We start from the raw sequence: 22,697 nt of genomic DNA on the forward strand, positions 1-22,697 counted from the left end.
ACATGAGAGGCCCGGGGTGCTCAGAGACCCCACGATATGCGGATTGATCCTGTCCAGGAGGTGAGGGACACCTTCTCAGAAGGCAGGAAGGTTGAACCAAGGTCTGAAGTATAGTGGACACCTAGGCAAAGGGGCTGGAGGAGGCTGGCGAGGGCAACAGGCCTGGCAGTTGGTGGTATGATTTTTGGACTTTATCCAAAGAGCAGCTGGAAGACCTGAAAAGGATTTCAGCAGAATTGACATGACCGGATGAGGTTTGCAAATGTCATTTAGGCCATTTGAGAAGCAGAGCTTGGCTGGTGGCCAGTAGGAGGGTTGGAGCTGCCCTGGGGCAGGGTGCTGATGCTGGACCATGGTGGAGTCAGGCGGGATGCAGGTCCTTGGTGCAAATGAGGAGCTCTAGGGCAGAGGTGGGGGTCTCTTTCTGGAGAGGGAAGCTAGTGCTCCCCACCAGTACTCCCTGCACTGGGCCATGAGGCTCCTGGTCCCACTCTTGGGCAGCTAGCCACCTTGTCTCTGGTCTGGTTCACTTGGTCTGCAGTGAACTAGCCAGGGTGACTATGGCCCTTGGACACTGGGAAAGAGAAGTGGTCAGCAGAGGGCAGGCTCCATGGCCCAGGTGGCTGCTGGCAGAGCTGATGTGAACTTTACCTTTCCTCTTCCTCTAATGTTCCTTCCTTTGGACCAGGCCCTGTGCTGGGCACTTGAGATCAGACATGGAATATACAGGGGGCTTCCAGCCCAGACTATTATAATCCTTTGTGATTTAGTGCTCATTTGTCTCATCCCCTCTCTGGGCCTCAGCCACCCAAGGAAAATGTGGAGAAGTTCAGAAGATATCAAGAAGAAAGTGAGCTACCTGTAGTGGTCCTGCCCAGTAATAAGCTCTGAGAGCATTTTGAGCAACCTTTGGGCCAGGCCCTGGCCAAGAGCTTTATATACTTTGCAGAGCAGGTATTATTACCCCCATTTTACAGATGAGGAAATAGGTCCAAGGCGGCCAAGTATCTTGCCCAGAGTCACATTTCTGGTAAGTGGCAGAGCAAGCATTCAAACCCTCGGCTGTCTGACCTCAAGGTGACAATCTAGCCCTAACTCCACAGCTCTCTGGTCTTCCCTGTGTGTGTCACATATGTGAGTATGGATCCACTTTGTTGTGGCTGGGTATCTGGCCTTCCTCACTTAACAATTATTGTGAACATTCTCCTGTGTTAGCCACTTGGCATCCATCACATATGATTTAATGGCTTCATGGCATTCTATCAACACTAATATCCCAGCTTTATATAATTTACTCCATTTGTAAAAAAAATCAGTTCCACTTTGAATTAATATACAAATATTATCTTGATTAACATGACTGTATATAAATGTTAGAATATCTCCAATTATTTCATTAGGATAAGTTCATCAAAAACAGAATTGCTAATGTGGTCTCAGGAGTCAGTGTGCCCGAGTTTGAATCCTGGCTCTACTGATGCAGAGCAGACAAGCTCCAAATTGGGGATTAGCCTGGGAGGGTTCTCTTGGCTTCACTCAGGAAAGAATTCAAGAGCGAGCTCATGGTAGAAGAAAACAGCTCTATTGATGTGGCAGAACAGCTCCGTGACTGCTCAGGCAGAGCAGGGCTACCCCATAGGCAGTGTGCTGACCGTAACAGTTCAGAGGCAGTTCTGCAGTCATATTTATGCCCACCTTTAATTGTATGCAAATTAAGAGGCAGAATATGCAGAAATTTCTAAGAAAGGGATGGTAACTTCCAGGTCATCAGGTCATTGCCATGGAAAGGGGCAGTAACTTTCAGGTTGTCATAACAATGGTAAACTAACATGGCACACTAGTGGGCAGGTGTTATGGAAAGGTGATTCTACCTCATGCCTGTTTTAGCTGGTCCTCAGTTAGGTCCCAAGTCCAAGCCCTGCCTCCAGAGTCAAGTCTCATCTCCCACCTCACTACCATTTGCTGGTTGCATGACTTTGGGCAAGTTACTTAAAACTCGGAGGGCCTCGGGTTCCACTTCTGTAAAACAAGGAAGATCATAGTTCATACCTCACTATGTGTGTGTGTATGTGCACGCATGTATGTGTATTTATATATGTATATGTGGACACATATCGAGACATATACCAAGATATATTTGTATATACATACACATGCAATACACACATATATACAAATGATTTATCATATGCCTTGCACATGAGAGACATATGAGTGTTTAGCTGTTATTTTATTAGCAAATTGCCTTCTAGAAAGGTTAAACTGATTTATGCTCCTGCTAGCATTAAAGGAAGATATTTTTAAAAGAAGATAATTTATTATCATTTTCACTTCATTGATCATCTATGAGATGTATGTTTTTCTTAAATCTCTTTTCCATTTATACTTCACCACTTACGAGTTGGTTTATTTTGGGAGGTTGGGATGTTGCCATTTGTTATTGGTTTGTAAGCATTGTTTTGAGGTTATTAAGGCTTTGTTCACCTTACAAATATTTTCTAGATTGTTGTTTGCTTCTTAAGAGCATTCATGATGATTTTCACGAATAGAAATGTTATCCTTTTAAAAAATATGTCAGATAATCTCAGGAGGGCTCTATTGATCTGTAAAATCTGTGGTTCTTTATTTTGCTTTTATACCTAGAAATGTTTTTCCTATTTTAAGATCAGATAGGTATTCAATTATATTCCTTGTCATTTCATAATATCTCTTGTACTCTTAAAAAATTTAAACCATCTGGAATTCATCTTAATGGGGGTGGTGGAAATGAAGTTGGGTTCCAGCATTATTTTTCCTCCAATAGTTAGCCACTTGTTAAACATCTTTCCTCCACTGGTTACTCTATAATAGACAAGGATCTAATACAAGCCATTGTATTATGTTTCATAGTTTATTTATTTTTATGCTAGTAAAATGCCAATTATATGACATTTACTATCTTTGTACTATGTATCCTTCTTCTCTTTATTTAAAACATTTCTGGCTATTTATTCTGTCAGATGAACCTTATGCCTATCTTAACAATTTCCTTGAAAAAACGCTTGGGCTTTTTACTGGAATTGTAATTAAATACATATATTAATTTGGGAAGAATTAACATCTTTAAAATATTACATTTTTCTATCTAAAAATATGGCATGTCTTCCTATTTGGTTGAAGTTCTACAATGTCTCTTAGTAAACTTTAATGGTTTTTATTACATAAGCCCTGTACATTTCTTATTAGGTTTATACTTAGTTTCTGCTGTCATGAATGGAATATTCTCCCCATTGTATTTTCTAGATAGCTCTCATCTAGTGAAAATAACTATTAATTTTTGTATTTTTTTATTTTTGTATTTAATTTATAACCATCCCCTTACTAAATCACCTTATTAATTCTATTAGTATTTCAGTTGGTTCTCCTGGATTTTATAGATAGGTATTCATATTATTTGCAGAAAAGAACATATTGTTGTCTCATTTTCCTCAAAGATTAGTAGTTCTTATTTATTTTTCCTGCCTTATTGCATTGTCCAGAACTTCTAGACCCATGAAAATAGTCGTAGTGACAGTGGGAGGCCTGGTGAAAATTCAGAGAAAGTTCTGGGGCTGGAGCCAGATTTGACCCATTCCTATCCCTACCATTGTCTCTTGAGACTCTGTTCACTCATTTGCTCATTTGTGAAACATTTTATGATGACTTCTCTGAGCCAGGCCCTGTGCTGGATACTGAGACCAAGGATGGCTTATATAGGAGGCTTCCAGCCCGGAATTTCTCAATATTCATTAATTTATTTGTTTGTTTGAGACAGGGTCTTGCTCTGTCCTCCAGGCTGGAGTGCAGTGGTGCTATCAGAGCTCACTGCAGCCTCAACCTCCCGGACTCCAGCAGTCCTCCCACCCAGCCTCCCAAGTAGCTGGGACTAAGGTGTGCACCACCACACCCAGCTAAATTTTTTGCTTTTGTAGATACATGGTCTCACTTTGTTGCCCAGGCTGGTCTAGAACTCCTGGGCTCAAGTGATCCTCCTTCCTTGGCCTCTTAAAGTGTTGGGATTACAGGCATGAGCCACCATGCCTAGCCAGAATTTCCAAATGTTTTGTGATTTATTTCTCCCTTGTCTCACCCCATCTCTGGGCCTCAGCCACCCGAGCCTTCTGTTCTGTTTCCCAACCCAACCTGCAGGAAAGGTGTTCACTGTAGTTCCCATTCCTGCTATGTTCTTGGCACTTAAGGCTCCCATCTGTCTTCTAGTACCACCTGGCTCTGTTAACTAATCCAGGCAGAGTCTGCCATTTCACATACAGAGAGGGAAAGTGGCTTGCTCAAGGTCACACAGGCTCTGTCACGGTCACACAAGCTCATTGGCTGGAGAGCTGGTCTGACAACAAGATTCTTGTTCCTGTGAAGGTGTAAATGGTTAGTTGGACTTTGTATATAACTTTTATTTCTTATTGGAAGATTTGCAGGAGCCTGGCTGGGAAGACATATAGTGTGCTCTATCCCAGAAGTCATACCTTCACCCATCTAGAGGTACCTTGAGCATCCCTTGAGCTGCCACTTCATCTGGTTCCTCCTGGTCTTTTTCCAGCCTCAACTTACAAAACCTGTAACTCCCTTTAAGGATTTACCTCTGTTTAGGTGAAGTTCTCTCCAGTTTCTTCCTATCCTCCCCTTACCACTGGATTGTAGTTTTTCATCTGCAGTATATCAAAATGTAAAGAGTTCAGGCTCTGGAACCAGACTGCAAGAACCTAAATCCCACTTTCTTTTTTTTTTTTTTTTTTTTTAATTTTTATTTTAAGTTTCGGGCCACATGTGCAGGATGTGTGGGTTTGTTATATAGGGAAACGTGTGTCATGGTGGTTTGCTGTACCTATCAACCCATCACCTAGGTATTAAGCACAGCATGCATTAGCTATTTTTCCTAATGCTCTCCCTACCCCTACTCCCCTGCCGCCGACAAGCCCTAGTGTATGTTGTTCCTTCCCAATGCGTCCATGTGTTCTCATTGTTCAGCTCCCACTTATGAGTGAGAGCAGACAGTATTTGGTTTTCTGTTCCTGCATTAGTTTGCTTAGGATAATGGCTTCTTCATCCATGTCCCAGCAAATGACATGATTTCATTCCTTTTTATGGCTGCATAGTATTCCATGATGTATATGTACCATATTTTCTTTATCCAGTCTCTATTGTTGATGGGCATTTAGGTTGATTCCATGTCTTTGCTATTGTGAATAGTGCTGCAATGAATATACACATGCATGTATCTTTGTAATAGAATGACTAAATCTCACTTTCAAATTGTATGACCTTGGACAGGTGACTTATTCCTGCTGTGCCTTAGCTTTCTCTTCTGTAAAAGGGGGATAGTAATCGTTGCCGCCTTATGGATTTGGAGGATTAAATGAGTTAATATGTGTCCAGGGCTTAGAAGAGCACTCAGTAAATATTAATGTTTATCATCATCACCAGTTTCTCTGGTTTGCCCCTCATGGTCACGAGTGTGTCTGTTCCCCACTATGGCATTCCCTGCCTTCTGTTCATCTTGAGACTTGGCTTGTAGCATCTGTACTTGGAGGTATCATACTCAGGCAGGCATTGCATCTCAAGCACTGTGCTGGCTGCTGAGAATGCAGAGAGAAATCCATCAATAACTAAAATGCCCTGGGAAAGGACCTTGAGCAAGGGAACAAGTCATCATTTTGGATCTCAGTTTCCTTTTTTTGTAAGATAACAGAATAGGATACATGAAGGCCCAGTCCTGAAAGCTGGTTAAGCCCAGCTCCTCTATCAGCTGCAGATCGAGGTGGGCACAGGCTGGCTGAGAAAGAGCTGCTGTCCTTTTTTGGCCATTGGAATCCTCGGTAGCCCTAGGCCTGGCCTTGTACCATGGACATAAAAGGCATTGAGCTGGGCTTCTGAACAGCCCAGGGTGGGAGGGGATCCAGGAGGAGCAGCTGCAGTGCAAGGTGAATCCCAGAGGTGAGGTTCTGCAGAAGATACGACCTAGAGGGGCCCAGGTGGACAGAGTTGGGGTTCTGGGGACTTTTAGCCTTGGGTAGCTGGGGGGAGGGGGAGTGTGGGAGAAGCACCCAGGTCTCCCATTTGCAAATGGGGCTTTGAAATCAGACCTAGCCTGGGGACGGACTCAGCCTTTGTCTCTTCCCTGCCAGGGAACGCCAGCCCAGGCTGGGATTTGGCTTCTCTGAACCCGCCTTTGTCCTTCCTTGGAACAAATGGGTGCTATGAGGACTAAAGGAGTTGGTGCACAGAGTGGGGCTAGCTCAGTGTCTGTGCATAGTAGGTGAGCAGCAAAAGCTCATTCCTTTCCCTCCTAGAGGCACTTTCTAGTTCAGAATGCAGTGATATCTGGTGGAGGGTGACCGAGTCAGGATTTGGAACATCTGAGTTCTAACGAAGAAAAGAACCAAGTGGGGATTAATTAAAGTTGCCCAAACCACCCCTCCCATGTGTCACGGTCATTATCCCACTGGCTCCTTGCCTGGAAACCTGGGAAGCTGGCGTGTGTTTGTGTGTTTGGGTGCGCGCGTGCATGTGTGTGTGTGCGCGCCTGTGTGTGTGTGCGCGGGTGTGCGTGTGTGGTCCCCATTTTAAAGGTGAGGGAGCTGAGGCTCGGGAAGGTGCAGTGACTTGCCTGAGGTCCCACTGTGAGTCTGGCAGGTCCAGGACTTCTGACTCTGGGCCCAGCTGAGGCAGGGAGGGGAGAGGGCTCAAGGTGGGATAGGAATGGGGACAAAGATTAGGACCTCTTAGAAGGTGACACAGGGTGGACCAACTTTCCACAGGGCTGTTTCCTGAGTCATCTGATCAGGTTTGGCCAAAGGAGAGGAGCCGCAGCCAGGAGCACCCCGTGAGAGACGCGGCTGGTGAATCTGTGGGCCCTTTTCCTGAGCCCCATGCTCTCCGGAGCCAGGATCTGTGCGACAGGAACTGTCCCTACACTAGGAACAAAGAGTGCTTGCCTCTCACTGGGGACTCACTGCTTGTCAGTTTCTCATCAAGTTACTGCCTATTCTAACCCAGCCGGAGCCAGGGCATCCCGGAACGCAGGTCTGGGAGTCACCAATCAGGGTTATAATCTCAGCTCTGCCAATGCCTCATCTTGAGGCCCTAGACAGTCCCTTTCCTTCTCCTGGCCTTAGTTTTCCCAAATATATTATGGGAGGAATAATGCTTCCCTTGCCTCACTAGACTGTAGGAATCTAGTGAGGTGAGGGATACTGTCAACTGCGAAGGGCCGTACACATGTGTAAGTGGCTGTTCGTGCATTGAACCTCATGTAGAAACCAATGAGATGGATATCAACATTCTGGAAAATCAAAAAGTATTGACATGCCTCTTGGACATGTCTCTCAGAAACCCCTGAGAGCCCCAGGGGAGCAAGCCAGGAGACAGTCCTGGCCATGTGCACAGGCAAAGAGAGACTGGTCACCTGGAGGATGGGCACAGAGCTCTATAAGTAGGATGTGGAGGACACATTCCAGCTGTGAACTGAAGAATGTTTGTGGTTTGGCTAATGATGGTTGGAGAAAGGGTTTCTAGGTGCAGGTGACTGCCTGAGCAACAGCCTGGTGGCAGGACAGTGTGGGACATGACTGGGGAGTGGGCTGTGGTTTGAGGATAGAGCAGAGGGACCCTCTCTGTGGGTCTGGCTGCTGAAAGGAGAGCAGAGTCTAGATAGGGTGCCTGGGACGGGTTGGATTACAGAAGACTTGGGATAGCAGAAGGAGGAATTTGGACTTTGTCACCCTGCAGTCAGGGGGAGCTATGGAAGGTGTTAGAGCAGGGGAGTAGTGGAATTGGAGAAGACCCTCTGGAGGTGTGTGAGTGGGAGGATGGATGGGAAGGCATTTAAGCAAGGGAGCAGGGCTTTGAGCAGAGTTTGTGGGGAGACAGACATCCTCTCTAGATGACTTGGTGGCCAAAGTGGAATTGTTTTTGTTTCAGGGACAGAAAGGGGACCCAGGGCTCTCACCAGGAAAGGCCCACGATGGGGCAAAGGTAGGTTTCCAGGGACCCCAGTTCTCAGGGAAGAGGGGAGTGGACAATAGTGAAATCACCACACTCTGCGGCTAGCCGTCCTGGCAGAGGCCATGCATGGCAGAGGCAGTGAGGTGGGAACATCTAGAACGGTCAGGGTGTGGTGTGGTTTTTTTCCTTGAAGCCCTTTAGCCTTTCTCAACACCAAACCCACCCAAGGTTATTCCCAGCCACCTTCTTTCCAAAGTGCAGCCAACACAACTGACAAAAGGTTTCTCCTATGGACACGCTCTTGGTGAATGTCCTTTTGCCTAATGTCCTGCATGGCTTTCGGCAGGGCCTGCTAGGTGACCGTGGGCATCCAGAAGTTTCTTGGTAGCACGTGGCCAGGAAGCTTCCCATAGACACTCAAAGCCTTTCCTGAGGTTAACTCCAGCAGACGGGTCTGTGGATTTCTAGGAGGCTGGAGATTCAGGGCTCCCTACCTCTGAAGGGCTACGAAACCAGGTTTGCCTGCAGAAGGTAAAACACTTTGGCTAAAGGCTTTCATCCGTCTCTGAAGCATCCACCCCATAAACTGAGCAAGGGACTTGGAGAGGGTGCGGGACAGATGGGAAGAGGGGAGCCCAGAACTCCACATGAGATTGTCCAATGTGTCAGTCTTCCAGGCACAGACACCCTGGAAGCAATGCCCAGGTCTGCCTGGCTTCCTTCTGGACACAGCCCTAGAGCCATCCCAATGGTTTGAACACTGCTTCTCAGCCTAGCCTCCTGTGCTTAAAGGCACCTAGAATTGGCTGCTTTCTTTGATTTCCCCAAGACACGGGTGGCTTATTGCTTCACATCCTCACTGCTAGGTGTTTGCCCTTAGCACGTATTTACTGGGTGACCCAGGGTCCCAGGAGAGTGTTCCCATATACCACCACTTGACCCCCATCAGAACCCCATGAGCCAGGGCAGATGGGCCCAGCTTACAGATGAGAAAACGGAGGCCCAGGCAGGGGTGGCTTGCTGGAGGTCATGCAGCTGGTAAGTGGCAAAATGAGATCGGCACCCGGGAGCCCAGGCTTCTCTCCTGCTCCTGCGTGGCCTGTTCTCAGGTCTTGGGGTGGTGGCAGAAATGTCCCCCTGCTTGGCCAGCGGCATGCCCAGCAATGGGAAGGTGTCTCAGGACTGCAGGGAGAGATGACTGATTGATATGGGACTGATAAGGCACATGTCCTCTGGAACAGTTTTCAAACATGGTTTTAGTTCTTCAAGTGGTGTCTTCTGCTGAAGCCCAGTATATAAAATAGATCAGACGGAGCGGCTGAGTTGAGTGGGAGAGGGCGGGGTACACCACCCACTCTTCTTGCTGGGCAGCACCCGAGTCTCCTCTGAGGCCTCTAGTACTCCATGAATCTCATTTGGAAATAACCAGCCATTGGAAGTTACAATTCCAGTTTTGTAGTGTAGCAGCGTGTCTCTGCTCCCGTTTTCCTGCCTCACCCGCCTTGTCTGTGTCTTGCAGGGTGACATGGGCTTGCCTGGGCTGTCCGGGAATCCAGGACCTCCGGGACGAAAGGTACTGTTTGGTTTTGACGCTTTGCCTTGTGCAGTGGGCCTCCTAGCAAGCCAGGTTTCAGGCAGGAGAGCTGTGGGCCCACCTGCCTCTCCCCAGCCCCAGCCCAGCTCCCCTGGGCACAGGGCACATGGGAGAGAGCTTTCCAAGGGCTGTGCCTGTTGGGGGCAGGGAATCCCTTGGCTTGCAGTAGGTGCCTCCCACCGTGGTTAATGAGGTAGCATAAGAAGTATCCTTGGTTTGCTGTACTTCCTTTTGGGGGCCAAGCTGCTCCCAGGGAGGCCACCTTCAAGAAAGCTTGTGGTGATGGAGTACCCTGTGCTGGCCCTGGCTCCACCGCCCACTGGCTGAGTTGCCTTGGGCCTGCAAGTCCTGTCTCTGCCCCTCAGCCTTCTCCTACATGAGATGGAGACAATGATCCCCATCTCTGACCCTGCACAGTCTGGGGCTGTGTGACCAGGAGCAAGGCCTGGAGCAGAGAAGTTGAGGGAGTGGACCCTGTGGTCAGTTGGACCTGGGTTCTATTCCCCCTTCTGCCGTTTCCTGGTTGGGTGACCTTGGGCAAGTCAATGAGCTCTCAGAGTCTACTATGTGGCGGTCGCTGATGCCCTGCAGGGGAAGGGGAATGATGTGGAGAGGCAGTGGGTTCTCTGTACCTTCCTGGCTGTTGTTATGTCACCCGCATCCCATCCCCATTTCAGCCATGCTGGGGAGTTACCTGTCCAAACACCTGTGTGGGGAAAAGACTGGCATTTCCTAGGTAGTGGGTCTGTAGCTTACAGTCCCCCTGGATTTCTGTGACTCCTCCAGCCTGTGTCTCCCTTCCTTCAAGACTCTACTCTAGTTGTGCCTACTCTTGGGAGTCCTCCTGGAGCACTCAGCTTCAGGCCAGGAGGATCCTCTCTGCTCAAGGACACTTAAGCTGTCTTGGCTTAGTTATTTTGAACTACCAGGTGTGCCTCACCAACCAGGGTGTGCAAATCTGGTTTGTTGCTCTTCCTACTGAACCTAGCATGAAGCCTGTGCATAGCAGGTATTCAGGAAATGGGGGGAAGGCAATGCAGGTTAAGAATCAATTGCTTTTTCCAAGAAAATCCCCAACTGCTGATGGATTATCTGGTGAATGCATCGGCCTACCACTGTTTATTAAGCTTCTGCCCTGGCTCCCGGCTGTGGCCACAGCTGAACTCTCTCTAGGCCATCTGGCTCTCATCTGGACAGCTGGGGTGTCTCCCAGCTCCACCCAGTTCTTGCCTTGAGAGCCCCATGACACAGGGGGCCTTGCAGGATCTTGTTCCCTCATTCTCTTCCCCATGGCCAGAGCAGGCCATACCTCCAACCTGAGAGGCCTACCCTGGAAGCAGTGGCTGTTTGTGAGCTGGGAAATATGGTCTTTTCTGGCTCAGAGAACACAGAGGGACTCGCACTCCCCACTTCCTTCCCCTCTGGGCTCTAGCGCTTTCTGATGGATGAGGTGTGAGTGGAAAAGGCTCTTTCCGGTCCCAGCTCATAAAGCAGTCTCTGGTGGTCTTGTTCTGCATGGGGGTGGCAGCCTAGCAGAGGTGACAGGAGATAGGGAAACCAGACTGGAACCAGCTCCTGCCCGGGGTGCCAGGGCTCCTTGCATTAAGCAGATGTCCAGGGGGCCAAGGACCCCCAACCAAGAGGAACCAGCTCACCTGAGCAGGGAGAGGCAGCTTCTCTAAGTTAACGAAGAGCCACTGTGCAGCTGGAAAACTATTTGGCAAAGCCAGTTGCTCTGAGTTCCCCTCTGGCCCTGGCCTAGACACGCACAGTAGAGTTCGGTGTGTGGCAGGCTGGCGTCACCCACTCACAGAGGGTGCTGGGTGAAGCGTCGGGGAGCTCAGGTCCCAAGGCAGAGACCCCTGACCAGTGGCAGAGATCAGAGAAGAGAACTACTGCCATGGGCAATGTGCCTGGGGCCACCATTGTAGGTGGTCTCTCCTATCACCCACGTCTTTGGTGACAACAGCAGCCACTTGGCTCTGATCCTGTAGTGTGGCTTTTCTGCGTTATTTCTTGTGGGAAGCCTTGAGGGGAGAAGGGAGGTGAGTGGATAAGAGGTGAGGTCAGCTTCCTCTTCGTGATCACCAGCACATTGAATTTTTGTGTCATTCTGAGGCAACATGGATAATCCTATGTATTCATTTATTTAACAAGAATTATTGAATGCTTGTAATGTGCCAGCCACTGAGCTGAATGGACAAAAATTCCTGGGACCTGCATTCTGGTTGGGGGTGGGGAGACAGATAATACAAAGAAAAACAGTAAAAATAAAAGGTACACTGTAAGACAGAAAGGACTATGGAGAAAAATCAGCAAGAGAAAGGGAGTTTTGGTTGGAGACTGCAGTCTACAGCAGTGGCTCCCAGCTAGGGAGCTCAGGCCCCATCGCGGTGATTCTAGCTCAGTTGGTCTGAGTGGGACTCAGCATCAGTAGCTCTAAAAGGCTTCCAGGTGGTTCCCACTTGCAGCCAAGAATGAGAGGCACCAATTTAATGGAAATACCTTCCATGGGTTTCTAAGCTGCAGGGCTAGGATTTGAACCCAGGTCTTCTGACCCTCAGGCCCTTTCTGTCACCACAAGGCTGACTGAAACAGTTTCTCGGACAAGACAGTGTCCATCCAGTTAAAAAGAGCCTGCCTGCCTGAGAAGGTTTGTTTCTCTGCCACTGCCTGAGATGCTTGTGGAAGGACTTTGCTGGGCCAGTTCCCAAGGTGAGGAAGACACGCAAACCAGGTTAGATAAACCTGGGTGGAATCCCTGCTCTGTCGCTCTCCTGCTGTGTGAGCTTGGGCAAGTCGCCTCAGCTTGCTGGGCCTCAGCTGCATCATGAGGTGGTTGGGAGGATTAAATGAGATGTAATATCCCTGCACTCAGCACAGGGCTGGTACACGGCAGGCACTTTGTATGCATTTATGCAATGAATGAATAGTGATCATGATCATGAAGAGAAGCATCTGAAGAAGGTCTTGCCCATCTGGTAGTGCTAGTCATTTTGCTAGTTTCCAGCTAACCGCCCTCCGCTAGCCAAGAAGGCTGCCAGAACTCCATTTGCACCTCCCATGCTCTCTCTCATCTAATTCTCTTGCCTTCTTTCCTAGAGACCAGTAATTATCAACTTGGGGTGATTTTGCCCCCCTGGGGAACAGTTGGCAATGTCTGGAGAGATTTTTGGCCATTACATACAACTGGGAGGGAGGTGCTATTAGTTTCTGATGAGTAGAAGCCAGAGATACTGCTAAAAATCCTGCAATGCACAAGATAGCCCTTCCCTCCCATACACATACAAGATGTGTCCAGCCCACAAAGTCAAGGGTGAGAAACCTTGCTGTTTAGAAACCCTGGCCCCCTCCAATCCCATGTACCCTGGGCCTTCCTGCCTCCCTGCCCCCTGCTGTGTAGAAACCCTGGCCCTATCCAATCCCGTGTGCCCTGGGCCTTCCTGCCTCCGTGTGTTTGCTCCTGCTGTGCCCTCCCCAGGCATGCACTCTCCTCCACACTTATCCTCATGTGCCTGCCCCTTGGCTCTGTTCTTAGAGAATAGCATCTTCTCCAAGAGCACTCCCCAGCACCTCCAGGCAGAAGTCACCCCTCCCTTCTCTGACCATTTGGCCTCCCTTCTCAGCCTCTTTGGGCTAGTGGGCAACCCACTAGTGTCGACACATTGCTTAGACTGGACAGAGGACAGAACCCAACCCGTTCATCTTTGTTTCCCCACTGGGGCTTAGTGCAGTGCTGACCACATTCACCTCCCTCGCTCCTCACCTCTGGCAAGCATCACAAATTGATCCTTCTGGCCAAGCCCTGAGACAGCCCCTGAATCTTTCTTACCATACTGCCCCAGATAGACATGATGCATGGAACAAAACTGCTACTCAAATCAAAACCTGACTTGCTTCTCTCCAGCCTGATTTCCCCTCAGTTCCCTTCTGTTGCCCCCACCCTGCCCCCAGCAGGAATGCTGCCTGAGTTGGCCATTATCTGTGGGAAGCTGTAATAAAATGGGAGAGCACAGCGGTCATCTGGAAGTGTGTCTGGGGAAATGTGATTGAGGCCGCCTGAGATGATCTCCAGCCTTTCTGTGAACTCCCGATTCTGCCTGAGTGTGGTACCCCCAATTCCATATAGTTCCCCCCGAGAAACTTCTCCAGGCTCCCCTGCTTCTACAGCCCATACCCACTGGCATCCCTCCTATCCCATCCTGTGTCTCCTGTCCAAGCCCTGCTCCTCCCCCAAGCCTCAGTTTATAATGCCGCCTCCTGTGGCTGGGTGCATCTATATTCTTCTAGCATTCTCCTTCATTGCACTTAAAATGCATTTAATGCCCACATCCCCTTCTAGAAGGTGGAGAGTTTTTTCTGTTCATTGGTGTATCTCTAGTGCCTAACACAAGGTCTTGGTCATTGCTGGGGTTCAGCAGACATTTGTTTGATGAAGGAACAACTGGATAAATGAATAAACCATACAGAAAATATACCTTCTTGCCTGGAGCGGTCTCAGGTATCCACGGAGCAGAGTTTGGTGTCAGACACCTGACTGTGTCATGATGGACTATGCTTTTAGACTAGCCACAGACTTTGGAATCCTACAGTTTCTGAGCCCACAGGACACTTGGAGAGGCCAGCTGGGGAAACTGAGGCCCAGAGAGGCACCTTGTCCAGCATCACATAATAAGACCCTCTACTCTAGTCATGTGTTTCTCACTCTTTGATTCTTTCTGTCCTGCTGATGGCCCAGTCTGGGGTGTGGGCTGCCCAGGAGGTAGGGAAGTTCAGCAGAGATTCACAGAGAGCTAAGCAAGCTTGGTGAGTTTCAGCTCAATTACAACAGGAGCTGAGGCCTTGCTCAGGCCAAGGTGGAGCCTGGGTGGACAGCCGATGTCTGAGTACATATTGGTCCCTAGGACCCCCAGGCAAGGACAGGACCCCTCCCCTCCCTGCCCAAAGCCCAGAAAGCAGCCCAGCCAGACGGGGAGACGGTCTGTAGCAACAGTGAGGTGATGTCTGGTTTCTCCTTGCGCATTGTAAGCAATGATTAATCTGGCTCCCAAACCAAAATATAGACCGAGTTCTATTATAAACACAGGTCCTGTGGAGACCCGCCTGCTGGGCAGCCAGAGGCCCCTTGCAGACACCACGGTCCCTGGAGCTCCCCGAAACATTCCCTCTCCCTTAGTGCCAGTCAGGCACCGATCACAAACTGGAAAGTCACCGCCCACGGGCCCACCTTGCGGTCAGCACCCGCCCCATAATTGGTGGGGCGCAGCACAAGATAATGGTTTAGATTCTTGCAGGTCTGGGGCCCTGTCATTTGGAGCTATTTGCCGGCCCCAGCTTGGTAAACATTGTTAAGATGCTTCCAGGGAGCATAAGCACCTCCTGCCTCCTACCTCCCACCTTGGCTATGCTCGCTCTGCTGCTCCTGGCCATCCAGGAGAAACTGGGGTGTTCATGGCAATGTTCAAGGCCCTTCAGGGTCTCTTGATCAAGAGATACCTAGAAATTGCATATCCCAGTGGGTCTGGAGTCTGGGGAAAAGTATTGGCTTGGCCATAACTTGCTAGGTAACTTTGGACAAGTCCCTTCCCCTTTCTGAGCTTCAATTTCTCAGTCTGTCCAATGAAAAAGGAGATTGCCAAACTAATGGTTTAGGTCCCTTTCAACTCAGTTATTGCAGGGTTTCATGACCGACCTCTGCCTGAATAATGCTGCAATGATGTGAAACTTTCATTCCAGGGAGGGCATCTATAAGGGGATCTCTCCTTGAGTGGCTTTGTGGCTCTTCTAGGCAGGCCTTAGGCCTCAGTGAGCGTGTCTCATCCCATACTTTTCGATGGCTAAGGATGTGGGATTGGAGTCACAGGCCTGGCGCTGCCCCTAGAAGGCTGTGTGGCCTCGACGAAGTCTCTTTACTTCTCTGAACATCAGTTTCCTCAACTGGCAAATGTGTATGGTAATTCCTGCCTTCTAGGGGTGATAGCAAGGAGTCCGTGAACTGAAATATGAAGGCTTCAGTGCTGAGCCAGGTATAGGGCCTGCCACCGTGCCTGCCGGTGATGATCATTCACTTCCATTTAGCTGCATCCTGAGTAAGAGGGTTTACTGGAAATCTTCTCCTGGGATTTCACTGGAGAAATGCCTCTGCTTCCTTTGTGGGGAGGTATGGGTGCTGAAGAATTGGTTTTCAGCAGGGTTCTTGTGACTGCAGATGAAGCCACAGGAGCTGGTGATGGCCAAGGGCCCCCTGGACCCCACATTATGGTTCTCTTGGGGTTCTTGTCCTGTTACTCCATTGGATCTTTGCAGGCAGGTAGAATATGACAGAGTGAGCTTCAGAGAGGATAATTACCCATACAGAGTCACACAACCAAGAGTGCAAGGCTCCATTCAGCTCTTCACTGGGAAAAGGTTTCACTTGTTCTTCCTCATCTGCAAGCTCCAGGTGGAAAAATGATGATCATGGCTGTTAGTTACATCTTGTCGCGGTACCTCCCTGCTCAAAGTGCTTCTGTGGTTTTGCATCACATCACCACCAGCATGCTCTGGCCTCCTGCTTCTCCAACCACCCCCATCCCTCACCCTCTCGCCCATTCTATTCCAGTCATACAGGCCTTCCTGTGTTCCCTCCAAGCCACTCAAGGGCGTTCTTGCCTCAGGCCCTTTGCACTTGCTGTTCCCTCTGCCTGCACTGCCCTTGTCCATGGAGCCGGCCCTGTGTTCATCCCATTCATCTCCTTAGAGCAGCCTTCCTTGATCCCATCCTCTATTCACCGTCCCTCCCCAGTGCTGCATTCTCTGTCCATAACTTTACTTCCTTTTCTTCACAGCACTGATCACTACTAGACATTTTCTCCCTGTTTCTGAAAGGATTTTATTTTAATTGTGGTTAAAAAGCATATAACATAAAATTACCATCTTAACCATTTTTAAGTGTCCAGTTCGATAGCATTAGGTACATTGTTGTGCAATCAATATCTAGAAATGTTTCATCTTGCAAAACTGAAACTGTACCCACTGAGCAACTCCCCATTCCTCTCTCCTTGTAGCCCAGATGTTATTTTTATGTTCACTTTGTTTTTTACCTCCTTAATTAGAATGTAAACTCCTTTAGGGCAAAGAATGTTGTCTGTCTCATTCTTCCTGTGCCTAGAACGGGGCTGGAGCATGAAAACTCAGTAAATGTTTATGGAATGAATGAAAAATGAAGATTATAACAGCAACTAACCTTTACAGCACCCTTGAATCCAATGCCAAATACTGCGCTTTACACACTTTCTATCCTGCCATCCTTGCTCCAACTTTGTAGCCCCATTTTATAATTGAGGAAAACAAGATTCTCGGAGGTGAAGTCATTGGCTTTGGGTCACCCAGACAGCCAGTTAGTAGAGCAGCACTGGAATCCAGATGGGTCTGAAACAAGAGGTTGTATGCCCCGGTTTGCCCACTGGGGAAAAGAGTACACGCCCCAGCTAGAAGAATCTCACCCAACCTTGTTGCATCAATCTCCATAGGCCCCTGGATCTGAGATGCAATCATGTCACTGAGGGCTCTTGAGACATGAATAGGTGCAGAAAGAATGCTTGTAAACTCTCCAGACCTCTTAGATCAAACTGACTCTGCTGTTTATAATGAAGAGTCCCCACCTCCTGGGGGCTGATGGGGGGTGTTGAGTGCGTATGCCTGTGTGTGTTTGTGCGTGTGCATGGAGCTGCATATGTCTGGGGATGTTTGCAAGGTTCCCAGTGTGGCTCCAGATGTCAGAAGGATCTGGTAGTGAGTGCCTGTGGCTTGTTAGCAATGGGACTCAGGGCAGGCATCTTCAGTTCTGTGAGACTCAGTGTTCTCCTCTGTGAAATGGAGATGACAGTCGCCCCTCCCCACCCCAGCTCATCTGACTGTTGGAAGGAGTAGATGAAGTCATCTGTTATGCATGTAGTCCTGGGTAAATGGCAGCGCATAGAGAGGGTCTACCGGTTTGAGCGTGCATGCGGGCGTGTGTGTGTTCTAGTCTGGTGTGTGTATTTTAGACTCTGGAGGAGTCTTCAAACTCTAGGGTTCTAAAACATCAGAGGTGAAGGGGACTCAGAGTTCTAACTCCCTAATCTGAAGTTCAGAGAAGGGTAGTAACCCACCCAAAGTTGCATAGTAAGTTAGGGACAGCATCTAAACCAATCCCAGAGCTCCCTGCATAAGAGGGTCTAACATGGATAAGTGTGGCTAACCTGTGTACAGTGGAAGCCTCCCCAGCTGATGGAAACTTGAAGTGTGAGGTTTCCTTTGGAAACCTCCTTACTCTTATGAAATGGCTCAGGTGATTATACCTCGTGCCACCTGAAAGCACACACTCAGCTTGGTTCTCTCCACCCACCCAGAGGCCTGGCCTAGACATGCCTTACACCATGGTCTTTGGGCCATCAGGACAGAGGGTCAAAGTTGGTACTGGGGCGTTGCCAGAGCCCTTCTCATTAGTATCTGGGTGGCCTATTCCTCCCTGGAATAGGAGCTGGGGCCAGTGGGAGAAGGGAAACAGCTATTTGGGTTAATATATGTGGTCAAGGCCTGTGATGGGGGCTTTATGAGAAGGGGCAGGTCCTGACAGGGGAGGGAATCCCAGCATCACGTGCGATGTGGTTGCTCAGCACGTTCCAGACCTCGAGTCCTACTCAGTCTACTCCTCCATTGACAAATCCTAGCCCTGAGAGATGGTCTCACCTTATCTCTGGATTCAGAAGGAATGGTTGCGATACACCGTCTCTTGGTCACAGTTGCTCTGTTCCAGTTCGTCTCACCACCTCTGCCAGAGCAGTGAATGACCCCCATGATGTCCCCTGCCTAAGAGCCACTGGGAGCAGAGAGAAAACCTTGAGAATATGCGAACCGTCACATGGTATCTGCATCCATCTGGGGAGCGCTTACTGAGCGCACACTCCATCCTGGACGCAGTACATACGGTGCTGAACAGAGCAGGCCGGGAGGCCGGGCCCTTGCAATTTCCAGGCCCAGATGTGTCCTCCCTGCCTGATGCAGCTTCTTCCCCCTACAGGGACACAAGGGCTATCCTGGACCGGCAGGGCACCCCGGAGAACAGGTGAGGGCCTCAGCCTCACCCCTGCCCTGGTCGCTGTCCCTCCTCCCAGCCCCTACCTGTCTCTGGCCCCCTCCCTAGATCCTGCTCTGTGAGCCAGCCTAGAGCCAGGCTGTTCTGCCTCTCACCCTGCTGGGGCCTCCAGCCCACTCCAGCCCACCCCACCTCTCTCGCCCAGCCACATTTGCCCAAAAGAGCCAGAATCCATGCCGGCCTGATGTTGGCATGAGCCGCGCAACGCCAGTTGGAGCCATGAATAGCTGGCCTGTTCCGGGCGATGTTAGGGGATATTATACACGCCACCACGGGGTTTGCAGGAATTTTGGATGGCCTGGCCCAAGTCAAACAGCAGCCCTGCCAGCATGGGAGAACCAGCCAGGCCTCCTCAGTGATTTCTTATTCCTGGGCTGCAAGCAGAGGGGGTTTTGTCCCTCAGAGCTGGTCTGACCGGTTTCACAGAGGGGTGGGCTTGGGGGCCCTACCCTTCCTCCTGTTCCCTCTCACGTTCCTGCCCCTCTCTTTGTTCATTGCCAGCCCCAGTCTCCTAGGGTCCCCAGACCCAGAGCCGGGCAGGGTCTTTCCTTTCCTTATGTTTCTCTCTGTTCCTTTGCAGGGGCAGCCAGGACCTGAGGGCAGCCCAGGGGCCAAAGGTTACCCTGGCAGGCAGGTGCAGTATATGGCTTCTGGAAGCTCTGTGGCCATGGTGATGTGGAGGTGGCCACAGGTGCCCCGAGGCAGAGGGAGGTGGTGGGCTGGGGGCCAAGGAGCTGCACCTACTGGGTGGACCCTAAGGAGGGGACTTTCCAGGGGGCTGGACCAAGGAAGCCTGTCTTTGCAGGCACAGGATAAGGCTGCATAGTAAGAGGAGGTCTGATTCTGTGGGGCTGGGGCTCCAGAGGCTCCTCCCACTCAGTATCCCTCCTACCCACCAGCCACCTCCCTGGGATCCTGGGGATGTGGGGGTCAGGCCAAAGACTGCTAATCTAACCCCACCCCCATTCTACAAAGAGAGCAGCAGAGGCCCCAAAGAGGAAGGACTCACCCCAGGATTGGCAGCAGGTAGAGCGTCTCCATATGTCCTTGCCCCTCTGTGTTTTGTGTTTCAGGGGTTACCTGGACCGGTAGGAGATCCCGGCCCCAAAGGCAGCAGGGTAAGTGGTTCCTGGCCAGTGCCACATGGGTGGGGTTCTAGGTGAGCATCACCTGTCCCGCCAGTGGGCTTGATGGGAGGTCAGAACTATAAGGAGAGCCAAGGCCCTCCCACCTGAGCGCTCCCGGACAACAGAGGGGCAGCAGGAGGGCTGGGTGATGGGAGACCCTTGAGCCAGGTAAGCTGCTTGGTCCCCATGGCCAAGAAGTCTGGGCAGCAAAGACTGTGCTGGGGTTTGGCCACAGTCCAGCTACAAACAACTAGGCATTTGTTTGCTGTGTCTCCTGGCTCATCCCCAAGTTACAAGAGAGCCAGTATGGGCCACTTGAATTGCTTGTCGTCGAATCTTCAGAGACCTCCCTCCTGCTCCCAACTGAGGGCTGGGGGGATCCACTCTTCTTGGAGGGCACCCGGTGTGTGAATGCTACCTACGCCTGCAGCCTGGTGGAGCTTCCAGATCTCCCCTTTCTTCAAGGCCCCCATGGAGCAGACCCTGAGTAGTGATCAGCCTCAGTTTGCCTACCTTTACCATGGTCATGATGTCCATCTGTACCTGTAGCCTGGTTATGTCAAGCTGACTTGACAGCTCAGGAGGGGACCAACAGGTGGGGACTCCCATGTGGGTTGTGGGAAGACAGAGAAGGTTCTGGGTGGACTGAATGGGGTAAATGGAGTTGGAAAGATTTAAAGCTGGTGTGATGGAATCCTCTCTTCTACATACAAAGAAACTGGGTTCATGGCGGGGCCTGGATAGCCCCAGCTTACACTGCATGCCTAAGGTGGATCTGGGATGAGGACCCAGGTGTTCTGAGGCCTGGACTTGCTGCCTCTCAAGGAATGCTCAGGAATGGGGTCACACAGTCCTTGGTCAGGACAGATCATGTATCCTTTGCTCCTGAGCCAAAGCTATTTATATTTTGGCAGGAGGGAGAGGACAGAATGGTTGCAGTCTCAGCCCTAATCCCTGCAGCAGACTGGTGGCTGTTAGGAGAGCATGGGGAGGCGGGAGTGGGGGCTGGTAGGTGCATTCCCCAGGAGGCTACTGTGATAGGCAGGGCCTGAGGAGGCTCTTGTCCCAGGATGCTGGACCTCTTCCTTTGTTCTGCTGCTCCCATGGGCTGTGCCCCCAGAGGGACCCCCTAAACCCAGGGAGAAAGGTCTTCTCAGTCCAGCCCCAGTCCTGATCTCCTGATCTGCCAGAAGGACAGGGCATGTTAATGACATCTGGCATTGCTCGACTTGCCTGCCAGGCCGGTGGCATCTCAAAGCCACATAGGAGGAGAGGACTGGTCTGGCCCCAGCACTCCTGTCTCTTACAGGCCACACAGCCCTGGATGGGCAGCCTGGGTGAGCAGTGAGTCACTCAAGCTGTCCTTCCAACCCTGCCACCACCAGCCTCATATTTCTGAAGTAGGCAGAGGGCAGGCTTTGGAATCGGGATGGCAGGCTTTGAGACCTGCCTTGCCCTCAGCTAGCTGTGGGACCTTGGGCAAGTCACTGGGCCTCTCTGAGCCAATGATTTTCTCACCTGTAAATCTGGGAGATAAGCCCTATTTGGAATGGTAGCAAATGGCACTCTTTCAGATTATGGATATTAATCATGCTGGATGCCAACAAGGAGGCTCAGTGGCCTCTTGGCCTTCCAGCGAAGGAGAGATGGTTGTGAGCCTCTGGGTTGCTTGTTTGAGGGAAGGCAGTATGCAGAGTGGTTAGGAGCCCAGGCCCGGGAGTCAGAAGACTTGAATACCAGTTCTACCACATTTCAGCTGTGTGGTCCTAGGCAAGTTACTTCACCTCTCTGGGCCTAAATGGTCTTACCTCTACAGGGGGCTGAGTAATAATACTTCCTCATGGCTGGGCACGGTGGCTCACGCCTGTAATCCCAGCACTGTGGGAGGCCAAGGTGGGTGGATCACCGGAGGCCAGGAGTTTGAGACCAGCCTGGTCAACATGGCAAAACCCCATCTCTACAAAAGTAAATAGTAGGTGCACACCTGTGATCAGCTATTCAGGAGGCTGAGGCAGGAGAATCGCTTGAACCTGGTAAACAGAGGTCGCAGTGAGCCAAGATTGCACCACTGCACTCCAGCCTGGATGACAGAGTGAGACTCCGTCTCTCTCTCTATATATAATTAATAAAACATAGCACTTCCTCGGGGATGGAATAAATGCTTTAATATATGCAAAGCACTGACAGCAGGCCTGGCCTGTCATTCATGCTCAATAAACATTAGCTTTGGTTAGAGTTATTATTAAATCATTGCACAAAGAGTGGCATGCAGATAGTGGCAGAAGCCCCGGGCGAGGTCACTGCCCTTAAGAAGTTCCCAGACTAATGAGGACATGAAGCGTGAACACAAATAATGAAGATACAAGGGAGAAAGTGGAGAAGGATGCTACCGAGGTGCAAAAATGGCATTGGGGTGGAGGGTAGAGATTGCTTCTAGCTTGGGGTATCAGGGATGCTTGCCCAAGGAGAGCTCATGAGAGCTGGGCTTTGAAGGATTTGACTCAGAAGTCATGAGGGATGGACGGGACATGCCTGGTGGAGGGGACACAGTGAGGAAAGGCTGGGAGGGAGGAGATGAGAGTCACCCTAGGGAAGAACCCCAGAATGGTGATGAGCCCCGGCTGCGGAGTCAGCTGGACTTAGGTGACCCTTGAGCTGATTAGGAATTCCTTGAAGAGAATTCACAGCTCCACCACTGACTAGTCATGTTGCTTTATCTACAGAGCCTCAGTTTCCTTATCTGTCCAGTATGGGTGATGACAATCTGGGGGTCCTTGTGAGAGTCTAATGTGGTAGCATGCGTGTGCCTGGCACAATGTCAGCACTCCGGGTTCGTAGCCGCTGTTAGTTAATGCCATCACTCAGGCGGCCAGGGGTGAAT

The 22,697-nt window shown here is 50.2% G+C and overlaps 1 protein-coding gene across 6 annotated transcripts in view; it reads left to right on the forward strand.

Moving 5' to 3' along the window:
• Window positions 1–22,697, forward strand: part of COL27A1 (collagen type XXVII alpha 1 chain) — a 147,087-nt gene that overhangs the window by 30,408 nt on the left and 93,982 nt on the right. For 5 of the 6 annotated variants that reach the window (XR_004177969.1, XM_031654444.1, XM_031654445.1 and 2 more), the window contains exons 6-10: window positions 7,954–8,007; window positions 9,497–9,550; window positions 18,615–18,659; window positions 19,270–19,323; window positions 19,763–19,807. Coding sequence is in view for 5 of the 6 variants with exons in the window: in XM_031654444.1 (XP_031510304.1) it covers window positions 7,954–8,007; window positions 9,497–9,550; window positions 18,615–18,659; window positions 19,270–19,323; window positions 19,763–19,807 (252 nt within the window). In the remaining variant the exon portion in view is untranslated. The remainder of the gene's footprint in view (window positions 1–7,953; window positions 8,008–9,496; window positions 9,551–18,614; window positions 18,660–19,269; window positions 19,324–19,762; window positions 19,808–22,697) is intronic. The other variant, XM_031654447.1, reaches the window with a different exon arrangement.

This window comes from Papio anubis, chromosome 13 (assembly GCF_008728515.1).
Source record: "Papio anubis isolate 15944 chromosome 13, Panubis1.0, whole genome shotgun sequence".
NCBI classification, from domain to species: Eukaryota; Metazoa; Chordata; class Mammalia; order Primates; family Cercopithecidae; genus Papio; species Papio anubis.